The sequence below is a fragment of the Prenolepis imparis genome, unplaced genomic scaffold (assembly GCF_030444845.1).
Source record: "Prenolepis imparis isolate NDT839.2.m4 unplaced genomic scaffold, iyPreImpa1.0 SCAF_2, whole genome shotgun sequence".
Classification (NCBI taxonomy): Eukaryota; Metazoa; Arthropoda; class Insecta; order Hymenoptera; family Formicidae; genus Prenolepis; species Prenolepis imparis.
The window spans coordinates 22,646,046-22,665,986 of NW_028141160.1; the positions used below are offsets into that span (position 1 = coordinate 22,646,046).

Genomic DNA, 19,941 nt, shown 5'->3' on the forward strand with positions numbered 1-19,941 from the left:
TTGTATTTTTCACATTTAAATTGTATCGTAAGAGGATTGCTCATGCAAAATTATTCTCGCTGATTGTGAGTGAATTTCCCCAGTGAATATAATGCGTGTCTCAAGTGTGTTGTATCGTTTTTACGCGTGCGTTCAATTCTCGGTGATTGATATTTTCATATCAAGATGCAATAAATACATATATATATATATATATATATATATATATATATAAATATATCGATTGTTCTAGTAATCGAAATGCGAATATAGTAGGTTAATCGACGAATTGAAACTCTTAAGCGGAATAGACAATTGCTCAGCTAAAAGAAAACAATGGTTATTTAGTAATACGTGACGTTTTCGAAGTTTATTAGTATGATAATAAATTCCGACGTGGCTGACATCGGATGAATGCAGTTGCAACTACTATGATCCACTAGTACAAACTAACTCAAAAACTCAAAAAATAATTATTGATAATATTAATATTAATATTATTACAATCAAAAATTTTTGCACAGTAGTGTAATTTATCTCTTTTTTTTTTCTAAGAATTTCAGAGAATCAAACAATCACATTTTCTTTTTGTTGACAAATTTGAGATTCATTTTCTCGAATTTTCTCAACAATGCGAATTAGATCATTTGTGAATTGAATTCTTTGATTTTATTCTGCTGTGAATATTATTAATATTAATGTTATATTGTTTCTCTAAGGAATGTAAAATAATACGCTAGCATTTATAATACGCAAGCATTTATAAATACCAGACTATCGTAGTTTCGGTTTATATTCTTGCAAATAATTTTACAAAATTCGCACGTGGCTATCTCATTTTACTCTTTGCATAATTAATAAAAAAGCTCAATATAAATATTACAAAAATAATAATTTTACAAAAATTGACGCGACTAGATTTATGTCATTTTAACTTTTCACACAAGATGAATAAGAAAAACTCAATGTAAATGTTACAAAAATAATAATTTTACCAAGTTGACGCGACTGGATATAATATATATATGTCATTTTAGTTGTTCGCATACGATCAATAAGCAAAGCTTAATATAAATGCTACAATAATATTTATATTATTGGCTGTGCGATATTTTGTTTTATAGTCGAGAGATTCGTGATAAATGTGTTTCGCTCATTTTTATCGAGCAATCTATTAGACTTTTTTGTAAAATCAATCTTTTTTTGTGAAAAAGACTGATTTTACAAAATATGCAACATATCTATATATTATAACATATCCATTTCTACGAGTTTTTCTTTGCGTTCGTCTGTTGTTCGTATATAGTTTGATCTTAGCAGCAATAAATAATATTTTCCTTGTTGTTATATAATAGATACGTAAAAAAATTAACAATCATTTCTTGATGGAAAGATCTATATAGAAATCGAATATTACGAGTGACAAGTTTGTGCCAACAGTTAATGTTTCAAATTATTGAGGTGTAAATTGTTGTAAATCTTGTTAAATTGTTGGCTATGCATATCAATTATGTGTTCCCATTTTACGTTAAGTATAATAAATTCAAAATAAATTTGGTACTTATAGAAGTCCAAATAATTTGAGAGTTAAACGTGGAAAAATATGATTTAGTCCATTATATTTCACATACATATTGTGAATCTATAAAATTGCAAGCACATTAACGTAAAATAACAAATTAACTTATATCGACAACAAATGAGAAATCTATCAATATTTTTATCCCAAGCGCATTATTTCAAAAAATCTATCTTAAAGTGTTCGGATGTATGTTTATAATACAATTGGAAAATTGTTATAAATTTTATAGCAATAATCTTGCTAAGAACTACTTGCGAAAATAAATGAAATAAATTGAGTAAGAATTTTATAAATTTTGTAATCTCAAAAGTGTATATGATAAGAAAACGTTTTGTAATGCTCGAAATCCGATATTTAACTCTATTTCTACATTGTACAGAGATTTGTAGTATAAGTCCTCGAAAAAGTTAAAGATTTATTTTATCAGTAAATATATATGTATACATATAAATATATATACATAAATATATACACAATGTACATACATATATATGTATGTATATGTGCACTAGCGGATCCGGGGGGGGGTTAACCCCCCCCCCTGGAAATTAAAAGAAATAGTTTTGCTGAATTTGTTTAAAAAATATAAGTAAAGAAAAACAAACATTAAAGAGCTATCGACGTCGTTGATCCTGGAATAAATAAATCTAATCATGAAACCAAAAATATTAAATAAAATAATTTTGCAACCCCCCCCCCCCCATTATCGACGTCAGGATCCGCTAGTGTATATGTGTATACGAGTATTCCACACATTTTACGAATATTTCAAAAACAATCCATTTTCCTGAAAAATGTTTCAGATGAAAGTCGTGTTTCATTTTTAAAGCGAGGAAACAAAATTTTTAATCAGTACAATTTTGCTTCCGGAATTTGAAGATCATCTTTGATTCTTTAACCGTGAACAAAACTGCGCTAATCGCAAAATGTTTTTAAAATGTAGCACTTTGTTTCTGAAACATTTTTTTTTACGAAAATACGTTGTTGCCGAGATATTCGAGATATGCAATAATTGAAATGGAATATGACTTGTGTGAACGGTAAATGTTATATGAAGAAACGATGAAAGATTTTTCATTTAAGATTATCCAGTTGCAATGAATTAATCTTATATATCATTTGTTTATTTGAATTATAACCAACATTGTAATTGATTTATTTTCAAAAAATGATAGTTTGATCTTTTTTCAAAGATATTAGATCTGATCAAGAATTATAAAATTGTCAATATAGATGAGAATATAAAAAATGATATATGTATACGATTATTAATAAAATACGTATAGATACTTTTCACTTTTTTACTCGTTATGATTTATACCAATTTTCTTCGTCTTTTTCTAATGCTTCATAAATAGCGAATCGCAATAACAATTAATACTTTGATTATTTCTGAAATTATATATATAATTTCAGAAAAAATTATCAAATAAAAATTGGAGTGTATACAGAGACAGACAACTACGTTACATAATAATAAAACAATTTTAATGAATAAAGTTGAAGATATAAATATTTTAAAGTATAACGAAATAATAATTATTTATATTGATTTTCTATCTATTCTACATATAAAAACATTAAGATAGAATCATTCCAAAAAGTCAAAATAATTAAGGTACTAATTGTCATTGCTTTGTGTACGTATAAATATAAGTTTCATTTAATTACTATATAATAAGTTGTTGAGTAATTATATGCAAAAAAAGTCAATTTTGTATTTATCTCAAATGCGATTTTCAACAAAATAATTTAATAACGATTAGTATCTGTAAAATATTTCGAAGGAAAAAGTGTACGTGAAAATCTCTCGGCGATCCGACTGTTGCCGGCAGGGAATTTAAATTCGATCAATTTTCGAATGACACGCTCGAGAAGATTAGTGATACCAATAAAAGATTGCCTTAAAAGCGTACATAGACTATTTCAAGTTATACATGCAGCGATGACAAAGGCTGAAATCCAAACGGGAATAAATTTTTCGAATATTCATTTTTCTTCGTCAACTTCTCTATCTTTGAAAGTTTTACAGCTATATACTTTTTGGTGAATGTACTTTTTTCGAAATTACATACACACTTCTTATTGTGAATTTACGATATTTCTTCAAACTTTTACGGATAATTACAATATCAATTGTATAGCTTGCATATGTTAGATTATACGTTGTTCTCGCTCTTGAAAAATTAATTGCTCGACGTGACTCATCACACCACAACATGACTCAAATCGCGATTCTTTTTATAACAGAAACATATAATGAAATGGTTTCGCAATTCTTTCTCGAATGTATTTTCTTTCGTGTGAAGGACTACTAATTATACCATAGTTTAAAATCCATAATTTCTAATATTAATAAAAATCATATAAAACAATACATATTATATTTATACCCAGTAAGAAATGACATGTCGGAAAGATGACTATTAGCGTGTACTCTAAACTTTTATATTCCATCTTATCGACATAAACGTCTAAAATAAGTCTAATAAAAGCTACTATAATAGACGTCTCTTAAACGTTTTTTAAATGTCTTATAAACGATTTTCATAAACGTCTTAAGAAGGTTAAATTTGAAGGACACAAAAACGTCTAATTTTAGACGTCAACCGGTCTCTTTGGTTGAAAAGTCACAGATTCGACATTTTTTTAACTGATTATTTCTCACAGGGTAGATTGCTTTGTGCAAACTGCTAAGTATTTGCTATGCTTTCTTCTACATAAATCGACATTTTCCGAGATAAAAAATATATAGGAATCTTCGAAATAAAATTTTATCTAATTCTCCACTCCCATATCGCTCGCGGGATATTTGACACATCCAGGGTATCTACCAGATATTATGAGGAAATCAGTGATAATCGAGCAGCCGAAGGCTGCACTCATCGTAAAAGATTCGTCTTCCTCTTTGTTGGATTTCCCTGTACTTGCGAAGGCGCAGTATCAAGCTAACTCTTAACACGGAAGATTGTACAAGAATTGCGTTATATAGTTATTGGTTGTTCCGTGTTAAAAAAAAGTATTTTTTAATGAAAAATCAGTGCGCGCGTGGAAAAATCGAGAAATATCGATATGACAAATCGTAAATTTTGACGAATTTACAGTGTAATCAGGAAGATCGCGAAACAGAGAGAGAAGTTATCTGTAAAGTATGAAGAAACGTCGCGCATTTTTTATATTATGTTCCCTGCTCGGATTAACAGCCATCGTCTGTTGCATATTTTGGAAGGAACTGTCGATAGAACTGACAGCCGTCGTCGCATCCAACCAGATTCGCTGCTACTGGAGCGGATCCAATGATATTGTGGAGCTCGGCCAAGGAGAATGGGGTTAGTGAGAAGAATTGAAGGGGATAGAATAGAGATGTTTCTGCCTCCCTTCCCTTTCAAGTTAAAATAACGAATCTTATATGTAGAAAAAATCTGCTGTCTAATGGAAAATGAATTTTAAATGTCGAACATGTCGCGACTTTCGAAATATTTAAAGAAAAATATATTGACAACTTCTGATAAAGTATATGACAACTCGTTGATAATAAATACAGCAATTCGTATATTTTTCAAAACGCGTTCTCTTTTAAAAAGAATATATCTCTGACTTTTTCTTGAAAAATCCATTTACATTTTTTAATTATGTATTTTTTGTGCAATTGTAAATTATGGAAATGATAATTCGAAATGTTATCGTGGAAACTTTTATAAAACAAAACGATCGATTGTAAAAAAAAAATAAGAACTAAGTAGATAATTTTCTCCAATGAAAATATTCTCTTAAAGTCCTTGATCTATTTGCTACTGCGGAATTTATATGCGCATAATCATCCACTTATGCTAATAACAATATTCACAAGAACAGAAATACGCGCTCGGAAATCGCACTATAGACGCGTTATGTAATTGTATTTGCGTAACTTATTTTTGTGTAGACTTTTATGAAAAAACTTCACACGCGAATCATGTAATTATATTAACAAAAGATATTGTTTGTTATGTAACATTGAGCGAACATATATTTGCAGCGCTATGTTTTTGCTGTTTGCAATTCTAGTATATTGTTTTGATGCAATTCTAATAATGCTATGTAATATTATTTCCATTCATATAGTTACAATGTCTACAGTGTGTTATGTTACGATGTAATGTGATCTTTCCTACGAGGTAATACACATTACTTGACTATTTCTGTGAAATGAGAAACATTTTCACAGAAAGAATAATATTTTGCGTGAAATATGATTGTCAAACATGACATTTTTGCATTCTTTTTTGAAGAAGAAAAAACACCGAGAAAAAAACCTTTATCCTTAAATCGAAATATCTCTGAAATTCAATTGTATAACTTACAAGTCTTTTAACTGTATAACTGTATTAAATACATGTTTTTTTATTTCTATAAAATATAAAATAACTTGTAAAATTATTTTTACACTGTTATTTTAAAGAGTAATGACGAATGTATGGAGAAATCTCGAAAATCACACATCGTGTCTCTGATTAAATACTTTTTTATGCAAATATATATTTCGATTTAAATAAGGATAATGTTAATTGTTTGGAAGCTAGTTTGCTCGAGTATATATATATATATATATATATATATATATATATATATGTGTCATACATACTTGCTTTTCTGTAATTCTCAGATGAACAGATGCTGATACCAAGCAGATGCATATTCTTCCACGAGACCAGTTGTTCACCGCTGAATCTCACTCCTCTTCAAGCGTGCGCCGTGGAATCGGCAGCCAGGAACAATCGTAATTTGAATGTCTTCGTCCTCTTCTTCGCGACAGGCCAGTTTTCCGAGAGGTCCCAAGCGTTCGTCGATATCTTGCAAACATATGACAATGTATACATAAGGAGAGTACGTTTGTCGAGATACGTTATCGATACGCCGATAGAAAGTTGGTTTTTTGCAAACGTGCGAAAATTTTCGGAGAATCGCGACTGGCTATATAAGGACTTTCACGATTACATCCGGATGTTAACATTGTGGAAGTTCGGCGGCGTGACGTTGAATCTCAACAGCATAGTGCTGACGTAAGTTTCGAGATTCATCTCTCATTGAAGGTCTCAAAGTAAATTCGGTAACGGCAGATTAACAATTGACAATTTTAAATTTCTCACATCAATATACAAGAATGTATCTTTAAAATCTCTGTGTCAGATATTCTGGGACAGAAACTTGTGTATTACCGGAACATTTATAGAATTTGACAAGATGCAATAATTGACAATTTGTAATAATTAAGAATTTGCAAGATAATTGACAAATAAATGTAAAAATTTATATTTAGATCTTTGGATGAGTTGACCACTTTCGTGGGTGTGCGAGATAATCGAGATACAGACATCGGTGTATTTGGCATCGACACGAGCACGAATTTTGGCAAAAGGTTTGTCAACGCCTGTGTAGAAGTTATTAAAAATACCACCGTGAATAACTACCCACGATATAATATTACAAGAATTATAACTGAAGTCCTGCAAAAATTCTGTTATGAGCAAAACGTGAGTACGAAAACGACTTATTAAAATTAATGTGAAACGTTTATTCGAAAGAAGACAAAATTGAAATATTCTTTTCACAAATTAAAAATGAATTTTTCATAGATTAAATAATTTTTTGCACAGATTGAAAACCGTTGTTTTTTTATCTTCTCTATAATGAATAGTTGTTTATTTATTATACATATATTATTATATTTTATATTATATATATATAAATATATAATATTATATATTATTTATATTTATATAATTATATAAATATTATATATTGTTACATTTTGTTATATATATTAAATATAAATTTTTTAAAAATAAGTAGTGTAAAACATTTTAGAAAGAATAATTAATAACTGTTTAATCGATTAATACATAAATTAAATAGAATAATAAATTTTTTATTAATCTGATAATTTTTTATTTTATAATATCCGTATCGTAAGGAATAAAAAATTGAAAAATTCTATATTATTTTTTATGATCTAAACATAAATGTCAGTTTAATTTTTATGCCAACAGATTGTAAATATTTTTAAATTTTACAATATAAATCATAAACAAAATTTTTTTATTGCGTGACCATCATTATTGCTTGCATATGATATCTGAACAATAATTAATAAATCTCTCGTGTTAGAACGCAAGGAATAATTGAATAAATTGCAAAGGTAATTTAGATACGATATGAATAAAATGATATGTGAGAAAAAAACGGGGATAATGCTTATTTCGATCTTACATGTATAATAATTACTTTGCGAATAATACCTTTATTTTGCAGATCAGAGAATGTCAGCAGTTCACGATTTATCCACCGGAGAAATTCTATCCTGTATCTCCTTATCCACGGAATGTGGACGAAATGACGGAAATGATAAAAAACGCAAAGACGATCCATTTGTTTGGGACAGATTATATTCGGAACGTTCAAGCGGATGTTGCTGCGATTTATAGAATGGCCATTATGCAGAATTGCCCGAAGATATATGAGTATGCTGGAAAAGAATTTTAAAATTGTAACATTAGCAACACTATATTAATTAAAGAATATGTGTGTGTGTGTGTGTGTGTGTGTGTGTGTGTTTGAATATATAGTAAATTTTTAATGTACATAAAAATATCTGTTATATATATATATATATATATATATATATATAGTTAAATAAATTTAATATATTTTTAAATATATCGTTCGAGTAAATTTGTATATTTATAAATTAATTAATAATTATATAAATGCGAAAAATATATAATTTTATACTTTTTTTCTTATTTCTTTTCTTTTTTTATTAATTTTTTAATTTTTTTCTAATTTTATTCTTTTATTCTTGTCATAATTCTAATTATTTTTATTTTATTTTTATAATTTTAAAATATTTTATATTTTATTTCTCATATTATTTCTCTATATATCGATGAATTACCTTGCAGTAATAAATGGGCGTCCCGGCATATAATATATTCTAATAATAATCTTTTACAGTTGGTGCAGCGTCTCGATGAAATTATTCGATCCATTTATTGCGCCTTTGGCATGAAAATAAGAACAATACAATATATGTATAATGAATATAAACTCTCGATTTTTAATCAAAAAGTTTCTTCCGAAATATATACGTTGCACAAGCTAAACTCGAATTTTTACCAATGAATAAAAAAACGAAGGGAGCTTATCTACCGCATTTTTCTGTCGCGTATTAAACCACCGCTTGGATAATTTGTCCAGCATTCCGATTGGCTCTTCCTTCAAACGTGAAGGCGCGATTGGTCCGTTTCAAAGAGGAACGAAATTGAGGGCATGTTCCGATATACACTGCCAGGGGCTCGATTCTTGAATTCATTCGCAAGAGAAACGTATGCGCAAATTCGGCTCTTACAGAAAAGTTGCAAGTTGATTGGCTAAAAGCCATGCGATAGCCAATCAACTTGCAACTTTTCTGTAAGAGCCGAATTTGCGTATACGTTTCTCTTGCGAATGAATTCAAGAATCGAGTCCCAGTACTGAAAAGCTATAGTTTACGTTACGTATATTATATATTTTCAGTACTGGCAGTAATATCGGAACATGGGGTGAAACGTTTGATCCCTCTCTCTCTCTTTCACATGAGAACATGGCCGAAGTGACGTATCGATGACGTCTGGGTATTTTTTTTCTCACATGTCGAGCTCCTTCGACAGACCTTGGGGTCGATCATGTAACTTTTCTTTAGACCGGTATTCATAGTCCGTTCTTATTTCAAGACCGTCTTAAGTAATGTCTTAAGATGCAAATACGGCTCTGTGATTGGTTAATCACATCTTAAGATTGTACTTAAGATATTCTTAAATATAAGAACCGACTATGGCCGGTATTCATAGTCCGTTCTTATATTTAAGATCGTCTTAAGACCTCGTTTAACCAATCAAATGCTCGCATAGCATCTCTTGATTGGTTGAACGAGATCTTAAGACGATCTTAAATATAAGAACGGACTATGAATACCGGCCTATGAATACCGGCCTTAGAGTGAAAACGTAAAAAGTGAACAATTTCACTATGGCCGGTATTCATAGTCCGATCTTATATTTAAGATCGTTTTAAGTCCGAGCTTGAGATGCTACGCAGCCATTTGATTGGTTGAATGGGATCTTAAAGGCTGGATTATAGAGGCCGTAAACTTTTTCCGTAATCGTAAATTTAAGGGCCATTCCACAATAGGTTGCAAATGCTCTCGTTGCCTAAAGCCTAGTCTACAATAGAGTCGTAAGGTCGTAAACGTAAGAAATTGACCAATCACAGTTGAATTCGAGGAAAATAATCGACTGTGATTGGTCAATTTCTTACGTTTACGACCTTACGACTCTATTGTAGACTAGGCTTAAGAGCCGGGTCTACATTGATCGTAGAATCGTAGATCGTAAGAAAATTGACCAACCGCAGTCGATTATTTCAAAAATAATCAACTGTGGTTGGTCAATTTTCTTACGATCTACGATTCTACGACCAATGTAGACCCGACTTAAGATTGGCCAATCACAGCCGTTCCATTCTTCAGAGGAATGGCTGTGATTGGCCAATCTTAAAACTACCGAGGTTACGGATAAACATATTTAGTGCGTTTTCCATTTAGCGACACAAGTCGACACAAGCATCATTCTATCTTTGTTCTACATTCTATGAGAACAAAGATAGAATGATGCTTGTGTCGACTTGTGTCGCTAAATGGAAAACGCCCTTATTGAGTTTTATCCACAGCGTCTATACTATAAATCTGTGGTTTTATCTCTTGCAAATTAATTTTTTTGGCGCGCCGCATTAATTTTCGGCGGCGGCGGCGGCGGCGTTTAGCGAAAATTTAAGATCGGCGGCGGCGGAATCGGCGAATGAAAATTTATCGGCGGCGGCGGCGTGGCGCGGCGGCGCAAGGGTCTAGGTTGAATAGAATAATAAATATTTTTCCACGATTAAAGTACATATAGAAACAAAGTTGGAACCTCTCGATTTTATGTATAAAACAAAAAAAATATTTTTAGTTAAACAACTTTTTTTTGTTTTTTACATAAATTTGAAAGGTTCCGACTTTGTTTCTATATGTACTTTAATCGTGAAAAAGCATTTATTATTCTATTCAACCAATAAAAAGAAAACGGTGCAGAAAAATATTGCTCTGTCGATAAGGGTCAGCATCTCCTTAACCTCGTCAACTTCATTTATGACGTGATAAATATTTACGAGCATAATATATGCCATCATAATCTTCCATGTCGAATCGACAGTGTTAATAAAATTTTATCCCGCAATTTTCAGGGAAAAGAGAAGAAACGCACAAATTTATACCGTTAATCTTTGAAGAAAATTCGACGGAGGTTTCGTCATCAGTGACACGACAATAATAGTAAATAACGATGAAGAAAAAAATCGTTTGCCGCTTATGCAAGATCGCTATTGCAACATCCTGCTGTTATCAATCCGCGAGTGCGAGATAGCCGCAATTTCGTAATTATATCTCCTCTTCGAGTCTCGACCTTCGAGCGTGATCCCGATGAAAAGAGCGTCAACCGCGATATTGTTTCGCGTTACGAAAACATTCAAAGCGCGATCGTCTTCAAAGGACTCGATCCCATACTTTCTCCCGGGTTCGCGGTACAGCTCGTATCCCGGACGACTCGACGTGTCGGACACCTTCGCGATGGCCAAGCAGATCTTCAAGGGTCGCGACGATCATTACAACGGTGTCACGATCGACTCGATCGAGGAGGCCTGCGACAGTAAAATATTCGCGCAGCGTCTCAAAGGTGGACGCATTTTTTATTATTTATAAATAAAGATACGGATAATTGTATGGAGATCGTTGCTTTGCCAAATGGTAGCGAAATGAAAATGTTCGTAACTGAAAATTATCCATTCACATCTCTTATTCCATTATTTTCAAAATAATATAAAAGGAAATTAATTTTATATAGTATATCAAAATAAGGAAATAGAGATGCATGTCCTTGTGTATATAGATTCTTTAGCTCTTTACAAATGAAGATATGAATAATTGCATTGGAAGAGATTTCTCTCTTAAATTAATTCTCTAAAAATCGTATAGTGTTTGTAACTGAAAATTGTTTATCTATTGATAGCTCTTATTCCATTATTTTCAAAATAATATCAAAGAAAATAAATTTTATATAACATGGCAATAAAGAGAGAGATTCGTAATATATAAATATATGTAAATATAAATATAATATAATATATTAATATATAAATGTATATATAGTATATAAATATATATTATTGTAATATATAAATATATATTCTTATATATAGATTCTTTAGAGCAATGGACCAAGGATAAAAAACGTGCTGTATGGTTTCGTGTGCATATACCAAACACAGAATGGGTTCCGATATTAACAGGACAGGGATTTATCTTTCATCATGCAAAAGAGGGATATGTTATGCTATATCGTTGGTTGCCCAATGATGAAGAGTGCAATATTCCAAAATACGCACATACATTCTTAGGTGTTGGCGCATTTGTGTTCAACAAGGATACTAATGAACTTCTTGTTATTAAAGAAAAGTATGCTCTCAATAAAGCCTGGAAGCTACCGGGTGGCTACGTAGAGCCAGGTATTTTAATAAAAGTATATGTTTAAGTTTTATCATCAAAAAATATATATATGCAAATATATCTCTATAATTGTTAGGAGAGAATATTGAAGAAGCAGCTAAAAGAGAGGTTTTGGAGGAAACAGGAATTCAGGCAGACTTCAAGTGTTTAGTATCTTTTAGACATGGACACGATTACTTATTTGGATGCTCAGATATATACATGATTGCATATCTAACTCCACAGAACTTTGAAATTGAAGAATGTAAAAGAGAGATTTCAGAATGCAGATGGATGAAGGTATGATGAGGATTATAAGATTCATTTTTCGTGTAAATAAAAAAATCAAGATATAATTAAATTAAATATTTATATATAATTTTAACAAAATATAATATAATTGTTCGATAAATTACGTTAAATTACATTGCAATATATTAACATGCGCCGCATGTCTGTATCCCAAATTTTGTTACATAACTGTTTCAAATATCAAATTTATTTTATTTTTCCAGCTGACTGAATTCATGCAACATCCGGAAGTACATTCAAATAATAAAACTCTAGCAAAAAAAACAATAGACTTTCTGCGACACGAGATGGGCATGGTTGTAAATTATGGAATACATCCTATCAGCAAAAAGCAGATATGTGTATACAGTGTAGAAAATATAGATGTTGGAACTACATTTGTAGAATAAGCTATGCCAAAAAGAGAAATATATTGTATATATATATATATATATATATAAAAATATATATATATAAAATAAAATAATACAAATTTTAATAACGATAATACAGTAAAGAAGCGTTGTTACTGCCATACGAGCAAGCGTACAAAATACTAATTTAAATAACATAGCTGATTACTGTATATATAATATTGTTATTAAATGTTATAAATTAATAATGAGATTTTTCAAGTAATAAATTATATTAATATATATAATAATATATCAACAAGAATATAAATTTACGTATACTTATTTCATATTAAACCTATTACATATCACCTACACATATCACAACAAGAACAGAGTCTTGCATTATAAGCATCCTCTGATTAATCCAATTATTTTTTAAAGTGTCGCTAAATGAGTTGCTTTAAAGTCTTATTATACATATTATGACTACTTTTGTACAAGATAATACTCGTATGCCACAGCATTGTTATATCATTTTTTACATTACTCAATCTAATATTCGAGACGTAAGAAAAATTTTAAATAATATATAGTCATGACTATCAATTCAGATCTATTTATACAAAATTATTAATGGACGGTAAGAAAAAAATTTAATAAGATAGACTATTCGCTTTAGGAATTATAGAATTTAGTGTGATGAGTGTTACTACCGCGGCTGTGATAGGTGGCATACACCAGTGATAAAAGAATGGACGCGGAGCTGCCGTCATCGAAAGAATGACCCAGCTCGCGAGACGCAATACACTGCTTAATATAAGCGAGCGAATTCCATCGTCAGTAGGATAGATGTGTACGACACCCAATGTACTACACGCAGTTAGTATTATCCAGCTTGTTAGAAAAACAGGGTCTTCCGAAGTGAGTCTCATGTCGTAACTGTATGTCAATTCGTTCCTCGTTAATACATACATATAAGATTGATGTATGACTCTAAGTCGGAAAGTAAATAAACACATACCTGAAATTTTTTGCCCAAACCAAGACCGATGGAACTGCTGGGATTGCGGCAAAACTCCACAATAGGAATAAGATAAGATGATTATATATTTCTTGACTGGGGCTTCTCTCGTTTTCTTCCCTCAGCTTGAATCGTTTAAACCATTTGAAATGTTGCAGCGAGGCCATTAATATCTCTTCCAAATAATCTTCATACATTCTTGTTAATTTCAAGAAATATAGAAATACCGAAATGACCATAGCCAGAGCCCCGCACGTTGCTGGAATTAAGGTCAGTATGAGAAGAGTTGTAATAAGCGGTAGCTGATTTAGACCGTTTAGTAACCAATCTGACCATGTTGTTGAAAAAGTTATAGCACGTGCTAAAAATCTGTAAAAAAAATATATATATATATGAAACTTTTAATTTGTATATGTTACCGTTATTAACTAATTTTCTGATTATATAATTTTAGGAAAAATTTTTACTTTGACATAAGTAGAAAATTTCTTACTTGACAGCTATTCCATGTGCAATGGAACCAAGAAATATGACACAGCAGCATACAGCAATGGCAGATATGCCGATGATGCAGAAAGCAATGCAAGTTTCATAAGCAACATTGAAAATAAAAGACAATATTATGGTAACAATTGCAGTTGGCAGCATATCTGAACTATGTATCCTCATAGAGACGAGAAGTAAAAGCAAGCTTATAATCACTATGTAAAGCAACGGCCAACGATCTCGTATTCTACAAGAAATCTTATCGATGATTCCCCCAGGTTGAATATTAATCGCGTAACTGCACTCTGGATCTAATGTTAATCTTAAACTGGCCGTTTCGTTGCGACGTCCGTAAAGAGTTTGCATTTTTATCGTTTTTGGACCATCGTCCCTGTATCAAAACATCGAATATAGTGAGCCTGTACAAAAGAATAAATTTATTGCCAGAAATATACTTACAAATTCGTGAAAAATCTCGATTGGGAGGATCCTGCATTCCACGGTTCCATCAATTCGGCAACAGCATAATGCTTGACACAATCCGTAGATCTCATTTCAATTGTAACTGCGTCTATAATGTTAGAGAGCTTCACATAATATCTTATATTTCCCTTGACGGTTTCGATCAAGTTAGATCCGTAGAAGCCAAAGAGATATTTAGGATGAAAGAATTTATTTTTCGTAGATTCGACTCGATTGTTGCGAAAATAGGAATCGAAGCTGACTGTAAGTTGATGTTCCAAGTCTTCTGGAGTTATCCTTACAATGATATGCGTAATATCCATATAACTTATTTCTTTCAGATCTAAATCGACGGTTCTTCTCGGCCGATATAAAGGATCGATTAAAATTCTCGTGTTATTTGTCAAATTCCAACCCCACTCGCTAAAAAGTACACATATTAAGCTTTACCGGTAAATAATCGTCTCTTTTGTAGCAGTAATATAGTTTCATGCATTACCAAGTTCTTTTCTGATTTTGATTCTTAGATCCTGTACACATGAATAGCCAGTCCTTGTTTTCCAAATTTATCGCATCAATAGTTAGGAAGTCGGATTTGTGAAATAATTCCATCACGAGATATAGAGTCGACAATTTTTTAGGTCCATTCTTATTGCTCCAAACATACTGCTGAGATGGAATGTTTATCCATTCGCTATTGCTTTCAAACTGTACTTTTTCCTTATAATGATATAGCTTCTTGCCTGAACTATGCTAAAATTGCAATTTCGTATTAAAGAAATGATATTATCGCCAAAGATATATTATAAACAATCGTTACATACTTGTAAGAAATGATAAGACAAGGCCTGCATCTTCAAATCAGGACTCGACGCAATTTTGAACGGCTTTTTCAAGTGATCTACAGCATCAAACAGTGAACGTACGATCACGAACACCAATTGTTTACACCATAAAATACTCAAATGGTCTGTAGATTTCCAAACAGCCGGTACACTCGTGGAAAGTACATTTATATCTGCCGTACGATCGAAAGTTTGCGCAGCAGTAACGAGTATATCGCGCGGTCCACCTCCGATAGATATTACCTTCACTCCTGCGTCCTTAAGTTTGTACAAATGTTTCTCCAATTCCTTATAATAATTGGCGAAGACATTATCGAGAACCAAGGCTGGAGTATGCGGTGTAGCCAAGTTTATTATCATACTTGCAAATGAAGTGTTCATATTCGGAGCTAGTAAAAGAGCTCCTTTTGCTATGACGCCACCCTATGAAAGAAATACCGATTAATTTCTCAGCTACACTGCATTATGCATACACATTTGCATTTCCTTACCATAGAATGACCAATCAGCACAACACTATCCATTTTATTATTATACAAAGCTAATATCGCCTTTATACAATGCGAGACATATACAGTCTGTTCCATAAGCACACCTTGCATTAAGAAATTTTAAAAAATGACAATTAATATTATGTACAAAAGTATTAATATAGATGCATATCGATATTATTGGTATATCATTTTTACCTCCATACAATGCAGAATAATCCTTGCTGAATGAAACAGTGAAAAAGTCAAAGTGGAAGGGAGTCTTTCGGCTTTTCCTTAAACTTACTGAAGCAATGGAACGTACTAAAAAACAAAAAAAAAAAAAGAAAATTATACATATACGTAAAATATATGCCATATAACTATAAAAATTATTATAGAATTGATTTTCTAGAATATATTAATAGAGAAACTAATATAAACCTTGCTCATGCGATCCAGCATTGCCAGGTATAAAAAGAACCGGTATTCCAGAAAAGTGCATTCTTCTCAATTTTTCTGTTACAAAACCCTCTCCATAGGCATAAAGTCCAAATCGCGGATATTTCTCCTCTACATTATTGTTCAAAGATATTCTCTGGAAGTAAAGTAAATTGCTTAAGAACCTACATGAGAAATTTAACATTTCCATGGAAAATATTTTTCTTTTGCTTTTTATAAGTGAAATGAATATACATTTAAACTACAAAGAGAGCAAGTGTAGCAAGTCTAGTTAAAAAGATTAGACTGCAATAGGTGCAGGGACAGGTAGATAAGGATTAGAGAGACAAGCGTATGATATAATAATCCCCACCCTCTTGTAGCAGCTCTCAGTTTTCTAATAAGATAAAAAATGCGATATTTACCACATATTGCGGATACTCGAACATGTATGTCATCTCGCATGTATTCTCCTCAAAATCGGTGACGTATCTCGCGACTCCAAGAATATAAAGTAAGGTGACCATTGCAAAAAATGGTACCAATGAACCATAAATCATTATCCATTTCATTGAGACCATCTCGAATTTATATCCGAACCTCCTGAATCTGTAAACGAAAATACTGACCTTTATTATTTGTTTTTCAGGCGACTCTAAATACCGACGAAATCCTTCAAAATATTCGGCACGCTTTCTCGCCGATTATAATTCAAGATTATATGTGAATTTATATAGAAAGTATGTTATATTATTCGACAATATATATCAGGATACACGATATATATTTTAAGGAAAAAATTACGGTATTAAAGTAGAAGAGAATAAAAATTATGTACCACTCGCAGGTAGATTTCTGATTGATTTAACGTTAAGTCGAGATCCCAAGGTTATGGTCCGGTCAGATTCAGATTGAAAAAAACACAAGTTCGAATAAAATCCTGGTCATGCGCAGTAGCGCTATTACACAGCAATATTACACAGTCTGTTCTTAAATGGTTCGTTTTGCGTGTAATTTACAAGCGAGGTGTGTTCTTTTTTTCGACATTTTCGCTGGCGCCAAAATCCTTTCGTTGGCAACAACTGCGTGTATGGGCTACTGCACACAGGACGCGTTGACGCGTTACGCGCGGTGAGAAGGCGACGCGATAGCCAATCAGATTTCTGCCGCGCGTCAAAGTTGGATTCGATCCAACTTTTATTGGCTAACGCGTCGCCTTCTCACCGCGCGTAATGGCTTTCTCGAAAAAGCTGTACGCTCATTGGATATCGCGCGTCGCGTGTCGCGAAATCGCGCTGGCTGCAGAATCCATAACGCGTCAACGCGTCCTGTGTGCAGTAGCCCTATCTCGAAGATTCGTCACCACTGATGCCAATTTCAGGGGCGAGCCATGAGCGACGGCGGATGGTGGGGGGAGAGGCGTGGTGGGGGCTGGGAGGTGCGCGCGCCGTTTCGTCACGTGACCGCGTCACGCGGCTGCGTCACGTGGTTTGGTGTGCCCCCCACCCCCACCTCTGCGCAGCCGCCAAACCACGTGACGCGGTCACGTGACGAAACGGAGCGCGCATCCCCCAGCCCCCACCACGCCACTCTCCCCACCACCCGCCGCCGCCTGAAATTGGCATCACTGTTCGTCACTTTCGCCTACTTCCGGTTTCCGGCCGCCTCTCAGCAGGAAGATGGCGCATTTGGGAGTAAAGCCAGCACGTGGATAATCGTGACCGAGAGGAGAGAAAGAGAGATAATTGATAAAAAGAAGAGCAGTGCGATATGAATCTTAGAACAGATGTCAAAATAAAGGCAACGGAGAAAATGAAACAAAAAACTTTAGATTCGCAAGTCTCGCGAAAGCGAAAACGAGCGAGTTCGCCGTTGGAGGAGGAGGAGGAGGAGGCATCATCTCCTAAGGATTTGAAGGAGTTGTCGAAGAAACATATCTTGCAGTGCATCTCTGCGATTTTTCACTTGACTCAGGAACAGTTGAAAGATAAGAACGATCTTCTAGCCACGGAGGTACAGCCGATATTTATGCAAGTGACCTGCGTCAAAATCCCAAAAGTGCCTCGCAGGCAAATGAGAATGTAAGTAAATTTATGAAATTATGTTTCCTACATTATAAATAATAAATCATGAATGTTAGATCTTAGAATGGAAGTCTATATATTTGTATAAAAAGAGTCTGTAATTCAAAAGTGTCATAAAAGTTATAATTATTCTCTCTTCTTTATATTGAAATTAATTCTAATGTAAATATTGTTTCCTCCAATTATATTTTACATGATTATATCTTATAATAACCAATGGATCCTTATGAGATTCGTAACCTGATTATAACTCTACAATGATAAAACACTTTGTATACTCTAGTAATATATTGTGCTGTATCTCTGATAAAATTCTAATATTCCTGTTTATCTTTTGTTTATAGTTTATTACCACATTCAATAGTAGCACCAAACGATGAAGTTGCCCTGTTTGTTTGTGATTTGCAAAGAGGAAGAAGGAAAGATTACGAACCGACAGTAGAGCATTACAGAAGCCTGTTGGACGAGCACGGATGTACTCGTGTGAATGACGTAATACCTATAAATCGTGTGAAAATCGAATTTGATCAATTCGAATTGAAGAATAAACTCATAGGCAGTTACGATCATTTCCTTGTCGACGGTCGCATCGCCGGTCATATGTCACACTTGTTGGGAAAGCATTTCACGAAGAGACGAAAATTGCCGACGTCTGTCAGGATGGAGAGCAAAGATTTGAAGCACGAAATCGATTACGCATTGAGAAAAACTAGCATGCAGCTTCACTCCAACGGCGATACACATTTGGTCCAGATAGGGAACACATCTATGGGTAAAAAGGAAATCTTGAAAAATATACTGGCCACTTGCAAAAATCTGTCTGAGAATTATCCTGGCGGTTGGTCGAACATACGAGCTCTTCGATTGAAAAGCACAACCACTCTAGCATTGCCTTTCTTTATGACATTAAGTACGTTTTAATCGAAACAGATTATTTAATTTATTATCGCGATACAGATTAGATCTCTTAATAAGACTTATATATATTTCAGAGAGTAAAAATACGATTGATCCACTTACAATTACGGTACAACCGAAGAGACCGAAAGCTTATCGCGATGTGGAGGGAGACCTATCGACGTGTCGGCGCCCTACTAAAGTCACTGTTACGCCTGATGGCGAAGTTATCATTAACAAAAAGAAAAAACTACAAGATAAGAAGAGCGCAAAGAAAAATAAATAAATTAAGAATTAAGACAAAGTATAGAAATTATCGTTATACTTTAATAACTTGAAATCTAGTAAAAAACAATTACAAAAATTCGCTATTTCTAAATTTGTTATATACAAATTTAAAGTATATTTTATCTAGTTAAATTTAATTAACGTT

The 19,941-nt window shown here is 32.7% G+C and overlaps 4 protein-coding genes across 5 annotated transcripts; 3 read left to right on the top strand and 1 right to left on the bottom strand.

Annotated features, from left to right (window-relative positions):
• Nucleotides 1–4,410: 4,410 nt before the first annotated feature.
• On the top strand, nt 4,411–8,687 carry LOC145932777 (alpha1,4-N-acetylgalactosaminyltransferase 1-like). Of its 2 annotated transcripts, XM_083032020.1 has the most exons (6): nt 4,413–4,710; nt 4,791–4,890; nt 6,207–6,603; nt 6,861–7,074; nt 7,853–8,061; nt 8,555–8,684. In XM_083032020.1, exons 3-6 carry the CDS (start codon nt 6,215–6,217, stop codon nt 8,607–8,609), a joined length of 867 nt encoding a protein of 288 aa, XP_082888146.1. In that variant the 5' UTR covers nt 4,413–4,710; nt 4,791–4,890; nt 6,207–6,214; the 3' UTR covers nt 8,610–8,684. The 2 variants fall into 2 exon arrangements, with proteins under 2 accessions (XP_082888145.1, XP_082888146.1); XM_083032019.1 differs by having other exon boundaries at nt 4,411–4,890; nt 8,555–8,687.
• Nucleotides 8,688–10,774: 2,087 nt separating this feature from the next.
• LOC145932781 (uncharacterized) lies at nt 10,775–12,916 on the top strand. The gene is made up of 4 exons (XM_083032024.1): nt 10,775–11,346; nt 11,870–12,175; nt 12,253–12,455; nt 12,671–12,916. Exons 1-4 carry the CDS (start codon nt 11,094–11,096, stop codon nt 12,854–12,856), a joined length of 948 nt encoding a protein of 315 aa, XP_082888150.1. The 5' UTR covers nt 10,775–11,093; the 3' UTR covers nt 12,857–12,916.
• Nucleotides 12,887–17,880, bottom strand: Pgap1 (GPI inositol-deacylase). Its single transcript, XM_083032023.1, has 11 exons — nt 17,366–17,880; nt 16,953–17,136; nt 16,531–16,684; nt 16,306–16,410; nt 16,108–16,211; nt 15,596–16,039; nt 15,271–15,524; nt 14,769–15,194; nt 14,317–14,700; nt 13,824–14,192; nt 12,887–13,741 (listed from the first exon to the last, which is right to left on the bottom strand). Exons 2-11 carry the CDS (start codon nt 17,106–17,108, stop codon nt 13,456–13,458), a joined length of 2,682 nt encoding a protein of 893 aa, XP_082888149.1. The 5' UTR covers nt 17,109–17,136; nt 17,366–17,880; the 3' UTR covers nt 12,887–13,455.
• Nucleotides 17,881–18,263: 383 nt separating this feature from the next.
• LOC145932782 (ribosomal L1 domain-containing protein CG13096) lies at nt 18,264–19,920 on the top strand. Its single transcript, XM_083032025.1, has 3 exons — nt 18,264–18,608; nt 18,956–19,521; nt 19,604–19,920. The coding sequence occupies exons 1-3, from the start codon at nt 18,298–18,300 to the stop codon at nt 19,792–19,794; spliced, it is 1,068 nt and encodes a 355-aa protein (XP_082888151.1). The 5' UTR covers nt 18,264–18,297; the 3' UTR covers nt 19,795–19,920.
• Nucleotides 19,921–19,941: the final 21 nt, after the last annotated feature.

Excerpts from the sequence above, each read along its gene's own strand:
- LOC145932777 (XM_083032019.1), top strand. The coding sequence starts at position 4,713 with ATGAAGAAACGTCGCGCATTTTTTATATTATGTTCCCTGCTCGGATTA. Across the intron at positions 4,891-6,206 it reads GCTCGGCCAAGGAGAATGGG|ATGAACAGATGCTGATACCA; the intron begins GTTAGTGAGAAG and ends TGTAATTCTCAG. Across the intron at positions 6,604-6,860 it reads CTCAACAGCATAGTGCTGAC|ATCTTTGGATGAGTTGACCA; the intron begins GTAAGTTTCGAG and ends ATTTATATTTAG.
- LOC145932781 (XM_083032024.1), top strand. The coding sequence starts at position 11,094 with ATGAAAAGAGCGTCAACCGCGATATTGTTTCGCGTTACGAAAACATTC. Across the intron at positions 11,347-11,869 it reads ATTCGCGCAGCGTCTCAAAG|ATTCTTTAGAGCAATGGACC; the intron begins GTGGACGCATTT and ends TCTTATATATAG. Across the intron at positions 12,176-12,252 it reads GGGTGGCTACGTAGAGCCAG|GAGAGAATATTGAAGAAGCA; the intron begins GTATTTTAATAA and ends TATAATTGTTAG.
- Pgap1 (XM_083032023.1), bottom strand. The coding sequence starts at position 17,108 with ATGGTCTCAATGAAATGGATAATGATTTATGGTTCATTGGTACCATTT. Across the intron at positions 16,685-16,952 it reads TCGAGTATCCGCAATATGTG|AGAATATCTTTGAACAATAA; the intron begins GTAAATATCGCA and ends CTTTACTTCCAG. Across the intron at positions 16,212-16,305 it reads TTATTCTGCATTGTATGGAG|GTGTGCTTATGGAACAGACT; the intron begins GTAAAAATGATA and ends TCTTAATGCAAG.
- LOC145932782 (XM_083032025.1), top strand. The coding sequence starts at position 18,298 with ATGAATCTTAGAACAGATGTCAAAATAAAGGCAACGGAGAAAATGAAA. Across the intron at positions 18,609-18,955 it reads CCTCGCAGGCAAATGAGAAT|TTTATTACCACATTCAATAG; the intron begins GTAAGTAAATTT and ends TTTTGTTTATAG. Across the intron at positions 19,522-19,603 it reads GCCTTTCTTTATGACATTAA|AGAGTAAAAATACGATTGAT; the intron begins GTACGTTTTAAT and ends TATATATTTCAG.